Here is a 19,117-nt window from a genome sequence, read left to right on the forward strand (position 1 = left end):
GAGAAAGTGTGAGTGAGAGTGACAGAGAGACATAGATCAAAGGCAATGTCCTATTTCTGAATGGAGCTGATGAATGGTGTGATATATATTCACTGGTTCCAGTAATAAAAGGGAAGAATAACTTACAAAGAATAACTTTATAAGGACAGGCAAAATAATATATGTAAAATACTTAGAAAAATACCAGGCATGTCATAAGTACTCAACAGTAGCTGCCAACAGTGCTGAGGTTGTTATGTAAACATTTTTTCATTTTCCTCCTTAAGTCCAGACTTCACTTTTTGATAGTTTCAGCTGCTTTCTTGCTCCTATTCTCAGTATGAGCTTTCTTGCTTCTGTTCCCTTGGGATGCTAATGGGCTTCTTCAAGTGATTTGAAGAACACCATACATAATAGCTGCACATATTAGTACCTGCATAAATTCATGGTCTACATCTTCAACTGGGTCCTCCCCTGCTCATTTGCTCCCAATCTTCAATACAGGGAGTAGCAAGTGATTTTCTGCATTACCAAAATACCTCTTAATCTATGAAAGCATTGACTATACTGCATTTAAGTGTTTCTGCATGTTTACTACATAGTTCTTATAGGGACTATTCCTAGTGTTTGAGACATGGTCTGACGAATAGTTCACAGGATGCACTCAGTAAGTCTTTATTAAACTCCACTGAGTTGAACAAGATGCAAGTCTTTTATCTCCCAAATCAGTGTTTTCCCCACCATTCTGTATTACTTTCTCATATCTGTTTTAGAACTTTGGTTTAAAGAGTGGCACAAGGAGGTACATTATCTTTTTTTGTATGGAGTTACTCTCACTGGGAAGAAGATAAGCAGGACACTATATTTAACCATTCACATTAATCATATACATATTATTATTCCCATTTTACAGATAAAGAAATAAGCTCAGGGAGGTTAAATAAGTGGCTTCAGAATAATGTTCATGTAAAGTTTTACTGGAATTTGGACATGTCTGTTAATGTATTATTTATGGTTGCTTTTACACTATAGTAACAGTAGAATTATGCAGTTGTGACAGAGGCCATATATACCATTTGGCCCTTTGCAGAGAAAGTTGGTCAACCCTTGTGCTAGAGAATCAGAGACTATGTGGAGCACAGCTGAGTTGTTTCAGTGGAAGCCATCTTAGAACAGCATCAGCAGACTGCACATGAGTAAGTCTAGTCAAGACCAAATTATCCTGGCCCCCACTGGAATTATATCCAACTGACCTGAAGACTCACGGACACAATAAATGGTTCGTGTTTTAAGCTGGGCTGCTTTGTTTTGCATTAAGAACAAATTGACACTGGGGGCATGTCTCTTACTTGCAAACATTAAACTACTAAAAAGAATTACTATATTCCATAAAGCAGATTACTTTTATAATAGGTTAGAATATTCTGAGCATAAGTAACTTTAGTTTATGCTTCACAGGTTCATTTCTCAGAGATAAAATGCCATATAGACCCATATATTGCTTTTGGTCTGTAGTTTTGAGAAATGAATGTATTTAGTTTCTTCATTTCTAATGCATAACATTTTCCTAAATAAATACAGTTACATTACCTTCGAAATTCTTTATAGTGAAGTTTTCTTTCTCCTCTTTTTCCAAAGAAGTGCATCTGAAGGGTTGTGTTAATTTCAGGTTCTTTCTCTATTGGCTCCTATAAAAAATTAGGTAGTTATTTGAAATTATCTAATTTCCTCTGCCTTGGAGGGGTGTTAGATATATATTTGTTTTTTAAAGTTTTACAGACTTCATTTTGATTCATTGTACACAAATGGGGTACAACTTTTCATTTCTCTGGTTGTACACGATATTTAATGGGATCACAGAGAGAATAGAATCTATTTTCATCAAGCGCTGCATTTAGCTGAGGAAACTCTTCTTTACTCCTATAGTCTACACACAACAGTGGATCAAAATGCAGTATCTGCAGGTTGGGGGAAAAAGATAACTTACTTCCAAGTAATAGTATCAAAGAGAACCTCATCCATGCTCTACAAGAGTATATGAGCCTAAGGAAAAAATATGGCATGACAACCTAGTAAAGACACTAGAGCAACAAACAGAAAAAGGCAAATTGAGGCCAAAGGTTCAAAAAAACCCAGTGTAGATAAGCACACAACCCAAGGAACAAATACAAACGTCCCATGCATTTGTTCTCATAATTTTATTTAAAAAAAAATCTTAGTTCTTTATTAAATACTAAATATATAGTTTTTTATAAATTCTGATACTAGACCCTTCTTGAGGTAACTGTAGATTCACATGAAATTCTAAGTAATGATACAAAAGGATCCCTGATACCCTTTACTCAGTTTCTCTTAATGGTGACATCTTATAAAACTATAATACAATATCACACTTTGATAAAGTCAATAGAGAGACTATTTCCTTCCTCACTTGCTCTTTTATAGCTACAGCAACTTTCCTCCAGCTCCACCCTCTAGTCTTTAAAAACGTCTTTGTTTTTTTTTTCTGTTGCTGGTGATAGAACTCAGGTTAGGCAAATGCTCTACCATTGACCTGTACCTCCAGCTCCTCTGACAGCTATTAATTCCCCATACTTATAATATGATCATTTCAAAAATATTAATGGTTGGGGTAGGACACCTACTCGCCTTGCCTAGCATGCATGAGGTCCTGGCTTTGATTTTCAGCACCAAAAAAAAAAAAAAAAAAAAAAAAAAAAAAAAAAAAAGTTATATACGTAGATTAATAAAGTATATAACATGTAATATTGGCACTTTTTTTCTCAGCATAAATCTTTGGAGATTAATCTAGGTTGTTGCTGTATCAATGGTTTCTTTTTATTGCAGAGTAATATTTCATGGTATGGATTACCACACTTTAACCATTCACCAGTTGAAGGACATTTGGGTTGTTTCTAATTTTAGGCTATTACAAATAAAGCTGCTAAAACATTTGTGTAACAGGTTGTGCATGAACACAGGTATTCATTTCTGTGGAACAGATGCTCAGGAGGGTAATTACTGTTTTTTTTTTATTGTAAACAAATGGGATACATGTTGTTTCTGTTTGTACATGGTGTAAAGGCATACCATTTGTGTAATCATAAATTTACATAGGGTATTGTTGTTTGATTCATTCTGTTATTTTTTCCCTTCCCCCCACCCCTCCCACCCCTCTTCCTTCTGTACGGACCTTCCTTCCTCCATTCTTGCCCCTCTCCCTAACCCTAACTCTAACCCTAACACTAACCCCTCTCTCCCCCCATTATGTGTCCTCATCGACTTATCAGCGATATCATTCGACCTTTGGTTTTTTGAGATTGGCTTATCTCACATAGCAAGATATTCTCCAATTTCATCCATTTGCCTGCAAATGCCATAATTTTATCATTCTTTATGACTGAGTAATATTCCATTGTATACATATACCACAGTTTCCTTATCCATTCATCAATTGAAAGACATCTAGGTTGGTTCCACAATCTGGCTATTGTGAATTGAGCAGCCATGAACACTGATGTGGCTGTATCTCTGTAGTATGCTGATTTTAAGTCCTTTGGATATAGGCCAAGGAGTGGGATAGCTGAGTCAAATGGTGGTTCCATTCCAAGGTTTCTAAGGAATCTCCACACTGCTTTCCAGAGTGGCTGCCCTAATTTGCAGTCCCACCAAGAATGTATGAGTGTACCTTTCTCCCCACATCCTCGCCAACACCTGTTGTTGCTTGTATTCTTTGATAATCGCCATTCTAATTGGGGTGAGATGGAATCTTAGGGTGGTTTTGATTTGCATTTCTCTTATTACTAGAGATGTTGAACATTTTTCCATATGTTTGTTGACTGCTTGTAGATCTTCTTCTGTGAAGTGTCTATTCATTTCCTTAGCCCATTTGTCGATTGGATTATTTGCCTTCTTGGTGTAGAGTTTTTTGAGTTCTTTATAGATTCTGGAGATTAGTGCTCTATCTGAAGTATGATTGGCAAAGATTTTCTCCCACTCTGTAGGCTCTTTCTTTGCATTGCTGATAGTTTCCTTTGCTGAGAGAAAGCTTTTTAGTTTGAATCTATCCCAGTTATTGATTCTTGCTTTTATTTCTTGTGCTATGAGAGTCCTGCTGAGGAAGTCTGGTCCTAAGCCAATGTGTTGAAGATCTGGACCTACTTTTTCTTCTATAATCTGCAGGGTCTCTGGTCTGACTCCGAGGTCCTTAATCCATTTTGAGTTTAGTTTCGTGCATGGTGAGAGATATGGGTTTAGTTTCATTCTGTTGCATATGGATTTCCAATTCGCCCAGCACCATTTGTTGAAGAGCCTATCTTTTCTCCATTGCATATTTTTGGCACCTTTGTCTAGTATAAGAAAATTGTATTTATTTGGGTTTGTATCCGTGTCCTCTATTCTGTACCATTGATCTACCTTTCTATTTTGATACCAATACCATGCTGTTTTTGTTACTATTGCTTTGTAGTAGAGTTGAAGATCTGGTATTGCGATACCCCGTTTCACTCTTCCTGCTAAGGATTGCTTTAGCTATTCTGGGTTTCTTATTCTTCCAGATGAATTTCATAATTGCTTGCTCTATTTCTGTGAGGTATGCCTTGGGGATTTTAATTGGAATTGCATTGAATCTGTATAGCACTATAGGTAGTATTGCCATTTTGACAATATTAATTCTGCCTATCCAAGAACATGGGAGATCTTTCCATCTTCTAAGGTGTTCTTTAATTTCTTCCTTTAGTGTACTGTAGTTCTCGTTGTAGAGGTCTTTCACCTCTTTTGTGAGATTGATTCCCAAGTATTTTATTTTTTTTCGAGGCTATTGTGAATGGGGTAGTTTTCCTGATTATTCTTTCCAAAGATTCATCACTTATGTATAAAAATGCATTAGATTTATGTGCATTGATCTTATATCCTGCTACTTTACTGAATTCACTTATGAGTTCTAAGAGTTTTCTGGTGGAATTTCCTGGTTCCTCTAAGTATATAATCATATCATCAGCGAATAGGGATAGTTTGAGTTCTTCTTTTCCTATTCGTATCCCTTTAATTTCTTTGGTCTGTCTAATTGCTCTGGCTAGAGTTTCAAGGACGATGTTGAATAGAAGTGGTGAAAGAGGGCATCCCTGCCTTGTTCCAGTTTTTAGGGGGAATGCTTTCAGGTTTTCACCATTTAGAATGATATTAGCCATGGGCTTAGCATAAATGGACTTTACAATGTTAAGGAATGTTCCCACTATCCCTATTTTTTCCAGTGTTTTGAGAATTAAGGGGTGCTGTATTTTATCAAATGCTTTTTCTGCATCTATTGAAATAATCATGTGATTCTTGACTTTAAGTCTATTAATATGGTGAATTACATTTATTGATTTCCTGATGTTGAACCAACCTTGCATCCCTGGGATGAAACCCACTTGATCATGGTGCACTAACTTTTTAATATGTTTTTGTATGCGATTTGCTAAAATTTTGTTGAGAATTTTTGCGTCGATGTTCATTAAGGATATTGGTCTGAAATTTTCTTTCCTCGATGTGTCTCTGTCTGGTTTAGGTATCAGGGTGATATTGGCTTCATAGAATGAGTTTGGGAGGGTTCCCTCCTCTTCTATTTTATGGAATACTTTGGGAAGAATTGGAATGAGCTCCTCTTTAAAGGTTTTGTAGAACTCGGCTGAGAACCCATCTGGTCCTGGACTTTTCTTTGTTGGTAGGCTTTTGATGACCTCTTCTATTTCATTACTTGAAATTGGTCTATTTAAATTGTGTATGTCCTCCTCGTTCAGTTTAGGCAATTCATATGTCTCTAGAAACCTGTTGATGTCTTCAAAATTTTCTATTTTGTTGGAGTATAGATTTTCAAAATAGCTTCTAATTATGTTTTGTATTTCAATCGTGTCTGTTGTGATATTTCCCTGTTCATTCTGAATTTTAGTGATTTGGGTTTTCTCTCGTCTTCTCTTTGTTAGTGTGGCTAAAGGTTTATCAATTTTGTTTATTTTTTCAAAAAACCAACTATTTATTTTGTCAATTTTTTGTATTATTTCTTTTGTTTCAATTTTGTTGATTTTAGCTCTGAGTTTAACTATTTCCTGTCTTCTACTACTTTTGGTGCTGGTCTGTTCTTTTTCTAGGGCTTTAAGCTGTAGTGTTAGGTTGTTTATTTGTTGAGTTTTACTTCTTTTATTAAATGCGCTCCATGAAATAAATTTCCCTCTAAGTACTGCTTTCATAGTGTCCCAGAGATTTTGATATGTTTCTTTGTTCTCATTTACCTCTAAGAATTTTTTAATTTCCTTCCTAATATCTTCTGTTATCCATTCATCGTGAAATAGCATATTGTTTAATCTCCAGGTGTTGGAATAGTTTGTTTTTTACTCTTTCATTTATTTCTAACTTCAATCCATTATGATCTGATAGAATACATGGTAGTGTCTCTATCTTCTTGTATTTGCTAACATTAGCTTTGTGGCATAATATATGGTCTATTTTAGAGAAGGATCCATGTGCTGCTGAGAAGAAAGTGTATTCGCTCTTAGTTGGATGGTGTATTCTATAAATGTCTGTTAAGTCTAAATTACTGATTGTGTTATTGAGATCTATGGTTTCTTTGTTCAATTTTTGTTTGGAAGATCTGTCCAGTGGTGAGAGAGGTGTGTTAAAATCACCTAGTATTATTGTGTTATGGTCTATTTGGTTTCTGAAATTGAGAAGGATTTGTTTGACATACATGGATGAGCCACTGTTTGGGGCATAGATGTTTATGATTGTTATATCTTGCTGATTTATGCTTCCCTTAAGCAGTATGAAATGACCTTCTTTATCCCTTCTGACTAACTTTGGCTTGAAGTCCACATTATCGGAAATGAGGATGGATACTCCAGCTTTTTTGCAGAGTCCATGTGCGTGGTATGTTTTTCCCCACCCTTTCAACTTTAGTCTATGGGTATCTTTTTCTATGAGGTGAGTCTCTTGCAGGCAACATATTGTTGGGTCTTTCTTTTTAATCCAATCTGCCAGGCTATGTCTTTTGATTGATGAATTCAGGCCATTAACATTCAGGGTTATTATTGAGATATGATTTGGTTTCCCGGTCATTTGGTTCATTTTTAAAATTTTATTTACTTATTTATTTGACATGACTTGGTTCCTCCTTTATTTGACAATTCATTTAGGATAATTCCTCCCTTTGCTGATTTGCTTCTTTGTTTTTCATCTTTGTATTCATTCTTTGTATTCATTCATTTGTATTCATTCTTTGTTTTTGCTTCTTTGTATTCCACCTCATGGAATATTTTGCTGAGAATGTTCTGTAATGCTGGCTTTCTTTTTGTAAATTCTTTTAGCTTTTGTTTATCATGGAAGAATTTTATTTCATCGTCAAATTTGAAGGTAAGTTTTGCTGGGTATAAGATTCTTGGTTGGCATCCATTTTCTTTCAGAGCTTGAAAAATGTTGTACCAGGCCCTTCTAGCTTTTAGGGTCTGGATTGAAAAATCTGCTAATATCCGTATTGGTTTCCCCCTGAATGTAATTTGGTTCTTTTCTCTCTCAGCCTTTAAAATTCTGTCTTTATTTTGTATGTTAGGTATTTTCATTATAATGTGCCTTGGTGTGGGTCTGTTGTAATTTTGTGTATTTGGAGTCCTATAAGCCTCTTGAACTTGATTTTCCATTTCATTCTTCAGATTTGGGAAATGTTCTGATATTATTTCATTGAATAGATTGTTCATTCCTTTGGTTTGTTTCTCTAAGCCTTCCTCAATTCCAATAATTCTTAAATTTGGCCTTTTCATGATATCCCATAGTTCTTGTAGATTCTGTTCATGATTTCTTACCATCTTCTCTGTTTGTTCAACTTTGTTTTCAAGGTTAAATATTTTGTCTTCAATGTCTGAGGTTCTGTCTTCCAGGTGTTCTATCCTATTGGGTACGCTTTCTATGGAGTTCTTAATTTGGTTTACTGTTTCCTTCATTTCAAGGATTCGTTTTTTTTTTTTTTTCAGTATCTCTAACTCTTTATTGAAATGATCTTTTGCTTCCTGTATTTGCTCTTTTAACTGTCGATTGGTGCGATCATTCAATGCCTGCATTTGCTCTTTCATCTCATCGTTTGCTTCTCTGATCATTTAAATTATGTACATTCTGAACTCCTTTTCTGTCATTTCTTCTGCCATGCTGTCATTGGGTTTTATTGATGTAACATCTAGATTTGTTTGGGGCATTTTCTTCCCTTGTTTTCTCATATTGTTCAGGTATCAGTGGACTGCTGAGATATTGCAGATTTCCTCTATTGACTTATAATGTCCCTGAAGATTTCTAGTATATCCCCTCTTAGCCTTCAGTAGCCTGAAGTCTTGGAGGAAGTTGATAGCGCAGTGCTCCACAAGGAAACTGCCTCTCTAGGGGTGGTAGCCTTCAGGTGGGGTATATTCTCTGCTTGGGCAGAGGTGCCTCCACTTGTTGACCAATGGTTATCCAAAGGGGAACTAGGCTGAGGGCTGAGGCAAGGCCTGTTTGGGCCTGTGTCTCTGGTTTTACCGGCCTTGTGGGAAAACCTCACCCGGCAGGGAAGACTCAGCCGGTGGGGAGGTCTTGCTGGTCAGTTCCCCTCCTAGAGGTTCCCCTCAATCTACAGCTACCGCCTGGGCTGGGCTGCCTTCCTCTGCAACGTTCCCAGGGGCCTGGACCTACCTCCTGGGCCTGGGAGCCTCACCCTTCGCAGACGAGTCTCCTTAGGCTGCCCCTCCTCAGAGAATCTGCCCGCAGTCCTGGAACCTTCGCTCTGCCCCTAAGCGTGTCTTTGTGCGGCTCTTCCACCAAGAAGCCTCCTAGGTCCTGGGACCCTGCTCTGCACCTAATCACCTGGCTATGCGGCCCCTCTTCTGAGCAGCCACCTGGAGCCCCGTACAATCGCTCCGAGTCCCAGTGACCCGCCCCACGCCTCTTCCTCCAGACAGGTGTTTTGGTGCGGTTGCTAGGAGTCCAAGCAACTCACTGCGTGCCTCCTCCTCCTGCCAACTGCCCGTAGCCCTGGGCAGTCACTCTGAGTCCAAGTGACCCGTCCCGTTCCTCATCCTCCTCCAGGTAGCCCCCTGGGTGTTCAGGAGCGGTCACTCTGAGTCGCTCTAAGTCCATGTTACCCGCTGCATGCCTCCTCTGGGCAGCTGCCCGGAGCTCTGGTGCGGCCACTCGAGATCAAGCGACCCACCGCGCTCCTCCTCCAGGCAGCCCCCCGGTGTTCAGGAGCGGTCACTTTGAGTCCAAACAACTCACCACTCGCCTTCTCCTCTGAGCAGCCGCCTGGAGCTCCTACGCAGTCACTGGGAGTCCAAGTGACCCGCCGCGCTCCTCCTCCTTGTCCTCCTCCTCCTCCTCCAGGCAGGCCCCGGTGTTCAGGAACGGTCGCTTTGAGTCCAGACAGCTCGCCATGCAGCTCCTCCTCTGGCAACCGCCTGTAGCTCTGGTATAGTCACTCCGAATCCAAGCAGCCACGCTCCTCCTCCTCCTGGCAGGCCCCGGCGTTCCGGAGTGGTCGCTCTGAGTCCAAACAGCTCGCTGAGCAGCTCCTCCTCTGGCAACCGCCTGTAGCTCTGGTGCAGTTGCTCCCAGTCTAAGCGCCTCGCCGTGCTGCTCCTCCTCCTCCTCCGGGCAGGCCCTGATGTTCAGGGGTAGTGCTCTGAGTCTAAACAGCTCTCCTTGCAGCCCCTCCTCTGGGCCGCCGCCTGGAGCCCCAGTGGTTGCTCCGAGTCCAAGCGCTGTGCTGAGCGGCCTCCTCTACGATGCTCCCAGTTGTCCGAGCTCACTGCTACAGCGGGGGCTGGGGTGTCTCGCCGGGCAGCTCTACTTCACAAAGTTCCCTGCGTTCCGGGACTACCACCCCATCTGGGACGCCTCCCCAACAGGAGAGACTCACCCGGCTGCTTTGAGTTGGTCCCAAGTCTCTCTATATCTCCTCTTTTGAATCCTGAGTCCTGGAGCAACATGAAATGCCACCACCCTCTAGGCCGCCATCTTGAAAACTGCCTAATTACTGTTTTCCAGATTGACAGTATCACTTTACTTTCCCACTAGCAATAGATAACTTCTCTGCATCTTTGCAATCTTTTGGTGTTGTAAGCATTTTAACATTTTAGTTATATGGATTAGGTATGTCGCAGTATCTCACTATGGTTTTAACTTGCACTTCCCTAATGATGGTGCTGAGCATCTTCTCATGTTTTTGTTGTCTGTTCCTGTGTCTTCCTTGTAAAAATGTCTGTTCAAGTCCTTTGCCTGCTTTTTAATTGGGTTGTTTTTCTGGTGTTGAGTTGTGAGAGTTCTTTATGTATTCTGATACTAGACTCTTATTAGATATATGATTTGCAAAGTTATATATGATGTCTCTTTACTCTTGATAGTGTCCTTTGATGAACAAAATTTTTTAATTTTGATGAATTCCAGCATCTATTTTTTCTTGTTTCTTATTTTTAATGTCACATCTAAAAAGCCACTGCCAAATTTAATATCATATGACATTCCCACCTATATTTTTAAAGGAATTCTGTACTTATAGCTTTTATATTAAGGTATTTGGTCCATTTGAGCTTTTTTTGTTGTTGAGAGGTGTAAGTCCAACTTCATTTTTTTTTCCATACAGATATCCAGGTATATACTAGTTACTGCTGAAGATACTTTATTACCATTTGAGAATTGTAAATAGCATTGTATTTTAAGTTTTGGTGTCTAAATATTCATTGCTAGTATACATAAATATGCTTGATTCTTTATACCTCTGGCTTATATTCTGTAACCTTCCTTAAGTCAATGATTAGTTACTGTTTTATTTTGGGGGTGGGTAAGGGTAGATTCTTCTCAGGAGTTTCTAGAAAAACAATGCCATCTACAAATACAGGTCTTTTATTTCCTTGTCTTCCCTTATTGTAGTGACTAGAACTTTGGTAAGGATCAAACCCAGTGCCTCACACATGCCAGGCAAGGGCTCCACCACTGAGCCCCAGCCCCAGTCCCCACTTATATTTTAATTAGCTCTTTTAATAAAACAAAACCTAAACATGAATGACCGTTGAAATTTGTCAAATGCTGTTTCTACACAGACTGATACGATTGGGTGATTTTTGCTCTATAGTCTTTATATATGCTAGATTACATTGATTGCTTTTGGAATATTGAACCCTTCTTGGAATAAATCATACTTGGTCATGACATGTAACTATTTTTACTATCTTGATGAATTCCATATGCTAATTCTTATTAAGGATTTTGGTGTTCAAATTCATGAGGTACATGGATATATTTTACACTTTGTGGTATAGGGGATTGAACCCAGGGCCTCATGCATGCCAGGCAAGCACTGCATCACTGAGTTACATCCCCAGTCCACTCTGTTCCTGCTTTTTAATTTCCTCATTCTGGTTTGGGTGTCAGGATAATCCTAGATATACACGATGAATTTGGAAGTGTTCTTCCTCTTTCTTCCTTCTGTTCCTCTTAAAAGAGGTGTGGATTCTGGAGGCCTGGAGATTTCCTTTTGGGGAGTTTTAAAATTAAAAATTAAATTTCCTTAAGTTATTCAAATTTTGTGTTTTATTGGTGAGTTGTAGTGGTTTGTGCTTTTTGAGAAATTGGTCCACTATCAAAGGTGTTAAATTTATGTGTAAAACTATTATCCTTTTGATGTCTGCAAGGTTGGCAGTGATAGCTCCAGTTTCATTCCTGTTATTGGTGTCTGTGTTTCTCTCTTTTCTTCTTTGTCAGTCTTGTTAAAGGTTTGCCAATTTTATTAATCTTTTGGTTTTTGTCCAGTACTAGGGACTGAACCCAGGGCTCCATGAATGCTAAGGCAAGTGCTTTACCACTGAGTTACATATCCAGTCTGATTTTATTCATTTGTTTTTCAATGATCCTGTCATGTGTTTCAATGATCTTTTCTACTGCTTCTATTTAAAAACTGTCACTAATTTCTGATGTTATCACTATTATTTACTTAATTTGCACTATTTTTTCTCTGCAATGCATGCATTTCATACTACAAAATTTTTTCTCAGGAATGCTTTGGCTGGATCCTACAAATCTTGATAGGCTGTGTTTCAATTTTCATTGAGCTAAAAGTATTTTTTAGTTTTCCTTAAGATTTCCTCTTTGACCCATGGATTATTTAGAAGTGTGTATAGTTTCTAAGTCTTTTTCTTTGTCTATTATTGATTTTTAATTTGATTCCAAAGTGGTGAGAGAACATGTTCTGTATGGTTTCAATTCTAGTAAATTTGTGGAGGTTTGTTTTGTGGCCCAAGACATGTTTACTGTCTGTGTTGGTATGCACCATAAATAATTGCAAAGAATGGTTGTTATTCTGGGAGGAGTATTCTACAAATGTCAGTCAGCTCTTGTTGGTTGATGGTATTGTTCAGTTCTTTGTCTTTGCCAATTTTCTGTTGTTCTACTTAGTGACTGTTGAAAAAGCATTGTTAAAACTCTCCAACTGTAATTTTAGATTTCTTTATGTCTACTTTTTCGGTTTTGGCATTTCATATTTTTTAAGGCTCTGCTGCTTGGTTATATACACATTTAGGATTAGCTATGTTGTCTTGATGTTTTTATTGTTATACAGTGTCACTGGCAGTTTGCTTTGATCTGAAGTCAACTCTGATATTAGATAGCCACTCCCATTTTTCTTTTACTTTCAAGGTACAGGTGCCTATCTCTTTACATTTGAAGTGAGTTTACTGTAGCACAGAGTTGGGTCATATCTTTTAATCCACTCTGCCAATTTCCATCTTTTAACTGGTACATTTAGATTATTTACATTTAATGTAATTATTGACATATTAGGGTTTAAGTCTGCCATTTTTTTTTTTTATGTTTATTGTTTCTGTTTTCTTTTTCCTGCCTTCCTTTGGGTTACTTGAAAACTTTTTAGAATTCGATTTTATCTATTGTGTTTTTGAGAACAATATTTTGGACAGACATTTTTGTGGTTACTCTAGCTATTACATTATATATACATAATTTAATAAAGTCTACTGGTGTCATAATATTAGCAGTTACCTTTTAAGTTCCTTTACCTTCCTTGACTTAAATATTTTCCCAATAAACATTTAGAGCCAAATTAGTCAATGTTATAATTTTTGCTTCAATCTCAAGAGAAGTCTTTGTATTAACTCATATTTTTGCTTAGTGTATTCTTCCTTTCTGATGCTCCAAGGCTCCTTCTTTTATTGTCGCCTTTCTGTTTGGAGAACTTCATATAAGCCATTAATTTGGGGTAGATCTTCTGGTGACAAATTCAGTTTTTATTCATCAAAGAATGCCTTAATTTTTGCTTTATTCTTTTTTGCAGTACTGGGTATAGAACCCAGGACTTTACATATGCTAGGCAAATGCTCTACTACTAAGCTACATTCCTAGACTGCTGCTTTGTTCTGGAAGGATATATTTTGGTGTATGTGGGGTTTGGGGGATTGAACCCAGGTGCACTTAATCTTTGAATCACATCCCCAGCCCTTTTTCTTTCTTTTGAGAACAGGGTCTTAGGGTCTCCCTTACTAAGTTGCTGAGGCTGGCCTCGAACTTGCCATCCTCCTGCCTTAGCCTCCCAAGTTGCTGGGATTACAGGCATGTGCCATCACACATCTGGCTTGAAGAGTATTTTCACTGGAATTTGGATTCTGTTTTGACAACTTTTTTCTGCTTCAGTACTTGAAAAATATTGTGGCAATTCTTTGTAGTTTCCATGGTTTCTGATGAGAAACCACTCACATTCTAAATGAGCCTTTTTATTCTCCCACAGAATGTCTGAGGTCTAAAATGCTCTCCGAATACTTATTTTCCTGTGTTTATTGATCAGTGACATATAACTACAAATCAAAATATATTATCTATTTGAGTTAGAATACTTTTAGCAAAAGCAAAGTAAACATCAAAATAGCCTCTGAAGCTCTGTAAGAATATGATTTGTCATGTGTTTTGAAATAATAATCATAGCTCTTAAACTGAAAACCTCCATATTCAGGACTTTTCCTCCAAAGAAAAAAAAGTAAGGAGAAGAGTAATGTGTGTTTTAGACAACATGATAGAGAAGCATTTGAATACATAATTCATTAAGCCATGATTTTTAGAATCAGTTTAAAGATGTTAGTTCTGTAGAAAGTTTGGGTTAGATTTAGGACCAGTATTATCTTTTTTGTCTGAAGTTTGATATAGGAGTTAGCCAAGGATGCCTGCCATAATGTAGTGAACTCATTTTCTACTAACGTATATTTAGATTATCTCCATTAAAAAAATATAAACATTGCTGTGAGAAATACTGTTCTTTGTCTTTATGTACTTGTAATTATAAATCCCCAGAAATGAAACTTTTGGGTTAATGGAATTTGTGGTTAAATTTTGTTAGATGTTTTTGCAATTTACTTTCCCGTTAAGAGTGCCTACTATACCTTAGAGAATACAGAAGATTACTAATCTTTCTTATCATTGCCAATCTGGTATGAAAACTATCTATCTATCTATTCATTCACTCATTCATTTAGGTGCTGGGATTGAACCCAGGGCATTGTGCATGCAAGGCAAGTACTCTACCAATTGAGCTATATCCGCAAACCCATGAAAACACATTTAAAAAAAATTATTATTTCAACTTGTATTTCTTTGATTATTCATGTTTATTTTTCTACTGAGGTGTTAGTCATTAAAAAAAAATAACAAAAGTCACATCTACCAGAATTTTCCTTTATGGTTTTTAGAACATTACCTACCTCAATAAAAGAAAATTCTCCTACTTCAATAATCTAAAAACATTAGTTTTGTGTAGTACTTTTATGGTGTTGTTTTTGACATTTAATCTCTGATTCATCTGGAATTTATTCTGAAATAAAAAGTGACATAAGCTCAGTACTATTTAGTCAGTCAGTCCCTTAGTCACTGATGAGGATGTAATGATGGTCCAGTATGTACCAGGCATTTTATTAGGCCTTGAGGATTCATGGTTTTCTATTACTGTGGGACAGTTGAGCATTCAGCAAGTTATTAAAAATGGTAAACATACAGGGGCTGGAGGTATAGTTCAGTGGAAGAACACAAGTTTAGCATGCTTGGAGGCCCTGGGTGGCACAGGTGCACATCCCCTTCTCCTTCCCACCCAAACGCAAACTAATCACACATGAAAGTGCTAGGAGGATGTATAGGGAGTCATGAGAGTCTGAGACAGGACTCCCTTAGGAGCTCAGACAAGGTATCACTAAGAAAATGTCATTTAAACTATGATTTGAAATCTGAGCAGAAGTTTAGTACGAAAAAAGTGGGAATAAACATTTCAAACAGGGAGCATGTGTAAGGGCCTGAAGGTGCAGACAGCATGATGCTCTATGGCTGGGATGTAGAAAGCAAAAGTAAGTATAACAGTAAATTCTTATTTATATACTGCCTGGGTGATAAGCACAGTTCGAAGAGACTGCAAATGTATTAACTCATTTAATCTCCCAAATTTCTCAATGGGGCAGAGATTGGTAGATAGGTATGCCCATGGTCACATAGCTACTAAGTGTTAAAAGCAGCATCAGAACTGAAGCAGTTAGACCAAATACTCTGTTGCAGAAAAAAAGTGGTCTAGCAAGAGGCTGGGGGTAGACCAGAGACAGATGACATAGGCTTATCAGGATTTTTCACACTGTTGAAAAATGTTTATGATATTATTGTTGATGCATAAAATGTACATATTTATGGGTATCATGTGATATTTTGATCCATGTATATAATTTGTAATGTTCAATTGAAGAATTAAGTAGTAGTTACATTATATTTGTGCTTAAGTCATCCCTGGCTACAACCTGAAAATGCAGAAGACAGGATGCAGGGAGATCAGTTAGGAGGCCACTGTAATATTCAAAGTGACAAAATGATAGTGGCTTTCTCAAATGATAGTAGTGGAAAAAGAACAGAAGAAAAAAAGATGGATTTGGAAATAAGTAAGAGGCAGAATAGATGGAATATAGTGGCTTAATTGTATGGGAGGAACAAGGAGATGTCAAGAATAACTTCTAGGAGAGATCCAAGATGGCGGACTAGAGGGAAGCTGTGTTCCTTGTCACTTGTAACTTGGGTTTCAAGCAGAGGAAAATCTGTTTCTCTGGGAGGCAGTCTTTGCTGTTCTTCACTCCCCAGGTGTTTACCCCATTTGTCCATCTTGATCACCCGCAGTTTGCCAGCATATTGACTACTTTTAGAGTGCAGATCGCTCACTAACTGCTGCCTATCATCCGCCATTTGCACTTTGGCCTGCCTCTTGTCTGCCTATCGCCTGCCTTTTACCTACCCATCACCCACTGCCTGAGGTCCACCGGCTGGTCATCCGCCGGCAGCCTGCAGTACCTCACATAGACTTGTCACCCATGCCTTGCACTGCAGCTCCCCATTTGCCAACAGATTTGGAAGACAGTGCAGTCATCTTAGATTATGCTGGAAGTGGAAGCTGCCATCTTTATGTGGGGCCAATCCTATCCTGAGATGCCTACTGGAGACTGGAAGCTCATTGTCAGGTACCTCTCATGTATCAGGCTACTGAAGACTGGGAAGTTTGAATAGTATATGATTGTTATAGTACAGACTTTTATTTCTCCTTTTTGAAAAATTTTGAGTTTTTATTTCTTTATTTTTCTTGCTGTATTTTTCTTTTGTTTACCTGTTTCCTCAGAGTCTCTTTCTCCCTTTTCTCATGCTAACAATCAACTTCTTTTGATTACTCTTGTATTCTTCCTACAATGTAGTACTTCTATATACTCTTTTCTTATCCCATTAACAGTTACATTCTACACCCCTCCCCATTCTCTTTGCCCATCATTAGAAATTGTAGAACTCATTGCAAATCTATTTGTTATAACTGTAGATAATATTTGAACTCATCCTCTGTTTATTATAACAATATTGTTAAGGCCTTCATAGGGGCTATTTGGCTTAGGGCTGCATATTGTCTGTACTGGGTGCTGCTAATATTGATCTCCCCCTTAAAGAAGAGGTTTTGGAAACCTGCAGAGCACTATAAGCCTACAGAGGGAAAATTGCAATACCCCAGATCTGCACTGCTAGAGGGGAAGATAAGTGAACAACATGAAATAACAAGGGAAGAAAGTGTTCCAAACAAACCAAGATTCTACAGTAATAGAATCCAGTGACAGCATGGTAGAAGAAATGTCAGAAAAGGAGTTCAGAACATACTTAATTAAAAAGATTCACAAAGCAAAGGATGAGATAAAAGAGCAAATGCAGGCAATGAACAACCACTCCAATAAATAATAGTTAAAAGAGCAACTGGAGGAAGCAAAAGATCATTTCAACAGAGACAGAGATTCTGAAAGAAAACTAAACAGAAATCCTTGAAATGAAGGAAACAATAAACCAAATAAAAAACTCAATGGAAAGCATCACCAAAAGATTAGATCACTTGGAAGACAGAACCTCAGACAATGAAGACAAAATATTTAATCTTGAAAATAAAGTTGACCAAACTGAGAAGATGGTAAGAAATCATGAATGGAACTTCCAAGAACTATGGGATAACATGAAAAGACCAAATTTAAGAATGAAATGGAAAATCAACTAAAAGAGGCTTACAGGGCACCAAATATATAAAATTACAACAGATCCACACCAAGGCACATTATAATGAAAATGCCTAATATCTAAAATAAAGACAGAATTTTAAAGACTGGAAAAGAAAAGTATCAGATTACATATAGGGGGAAACCAATACGGGTATCAGCAGATTTCTCAGCCCAGATCCTAAAAGTTAGAAGGGCCTGGAACAACATATTTCGAGCTCTGAAAGAACATGGTTGCCAACCAAGAATCTCATACCCAGCAATACTAGCCTTCAGATTTGAAGACAAAATAAAATCCTTCCCTGATAAACAAAAGAATTTACAAATAGCCTGCACTACAGAACAGTCTCAGCAAAATATTCCATGAGGAGGAAATGAAAAACAACAATGTAGGTCAGTAAAGGGAGGAACCCCAAAGGAAAAGCCAATCAAAGGAGAAACCAAGTCAAGTTAAAAACCAAAAGTAAGCCGAAATGACTGGGAATACAAATCATCTCAATAATAATCCTGAATGTTACTGGCCTAAATTATCAATCAAAAAACATAGATTGGCAGATTGGAATAAAAGCAAGACCCAACAATATGCTGCCTTCAAGAGACTCATCTCGTAGAAAAAGACATTCACAGACTAAAGGTTAAAGGATGGGAAAAAACATACCACGCATATGGACTCAGATAAAGTGGACTTCAAGCCAAAGTTACAAGGGATAAAGAAGGACATTTCATACTGCTTAAGGGAACCATAAATGAGGAAGACATACTGATCATAAATATTTATGCCCCAAACAATGGTACATTAAATGGCATCTATGTACATTAAATGAATCCTTCTCAATTCCAGGAATTACACAGACCATAACACAGTAATTCTGGGTGACTTCAACACCACTGTCAGAATGCATGAGAAAATGCTTCCTCTCCAGAGTCCTATCAATAGAGTATGTTAGCTAACTTTGGATTTTTGCCAATGGGGAGAGAGAAAACGGTCTTTCATCCGCAGTTTTAACTTACATTTTTCTTTTTTAATGAGTGAAGTTAACTATCTTATTTATTAACAGCAAATTTTATTTCCTTTTTCTATGTTTTGAAAGGGTTATGATTTTGTCAATTTACATGATATGAAGGATAGCTTTGTGATAAGAGCTGTAAATATCTCCCTTAGTTGTCTTTTTTTTTAAAGTTTGTTTATGATGCTTCTTTCCATAAAAAATTGATTTTTATGTAACAAAAAGTACCAGTGAAATAATTTATGACTTGGTGATTTTGAGTCATGAAAGGTTAGATAGTTCTTGCTAACTCCAGATTTGTAAGACAGGGATATTACTTTACTTATCCCTATAACATTTTATTGACTACTTCTTTTTCCCAGTGATTTGAGATGGTGTCCTCTTTATACATTCAATTTATATATGTATCTGAGTGTACTTACATCTGGGCATTCTGTTTTGCTAATAGACCAGTATGATACTCTTAAAATTATTTAGGCTTTTAAAAATGCCTTAAGGTGTTTTAGTGCTAAATTTAGCATCAGGTGATATAGCTTAAAACTGTTA

At 37.6% G+C, this 19,117-nt stretch overlaps 1 protein-coding gene across 1 annotated transcript in view; it reads right to left on the reverse strand.

The window, feature by feature from the left end:
• The window catches only part of MICU2 (mitochondrial calcium uptake 2), a 124,613-nt gene that overhangs the window by 9,629 nt on the left and 95,867 nt on the right, over positions 1–19,117 (reverse strand). Inside the window, 1 exon segment of the mRNA XM_079138890.1 lies at positions 1,570–1,667. Coding sequence (XP_078995016.1) covers positions 1,570–1,667 — 98 coding nt within the window.

Source organism: Sciurus vulgaris (assembly GCF_902686455.1).
Source record: "Sciurus vulgaris genome assembly, chromosome: 4".
Classification (NCBI taxonomy): Eukaryota; Metazoa; Chordata; class Mammalia; order Rodentia; family Sciuridae; genus Sciurus; species Sciurus vulgaris.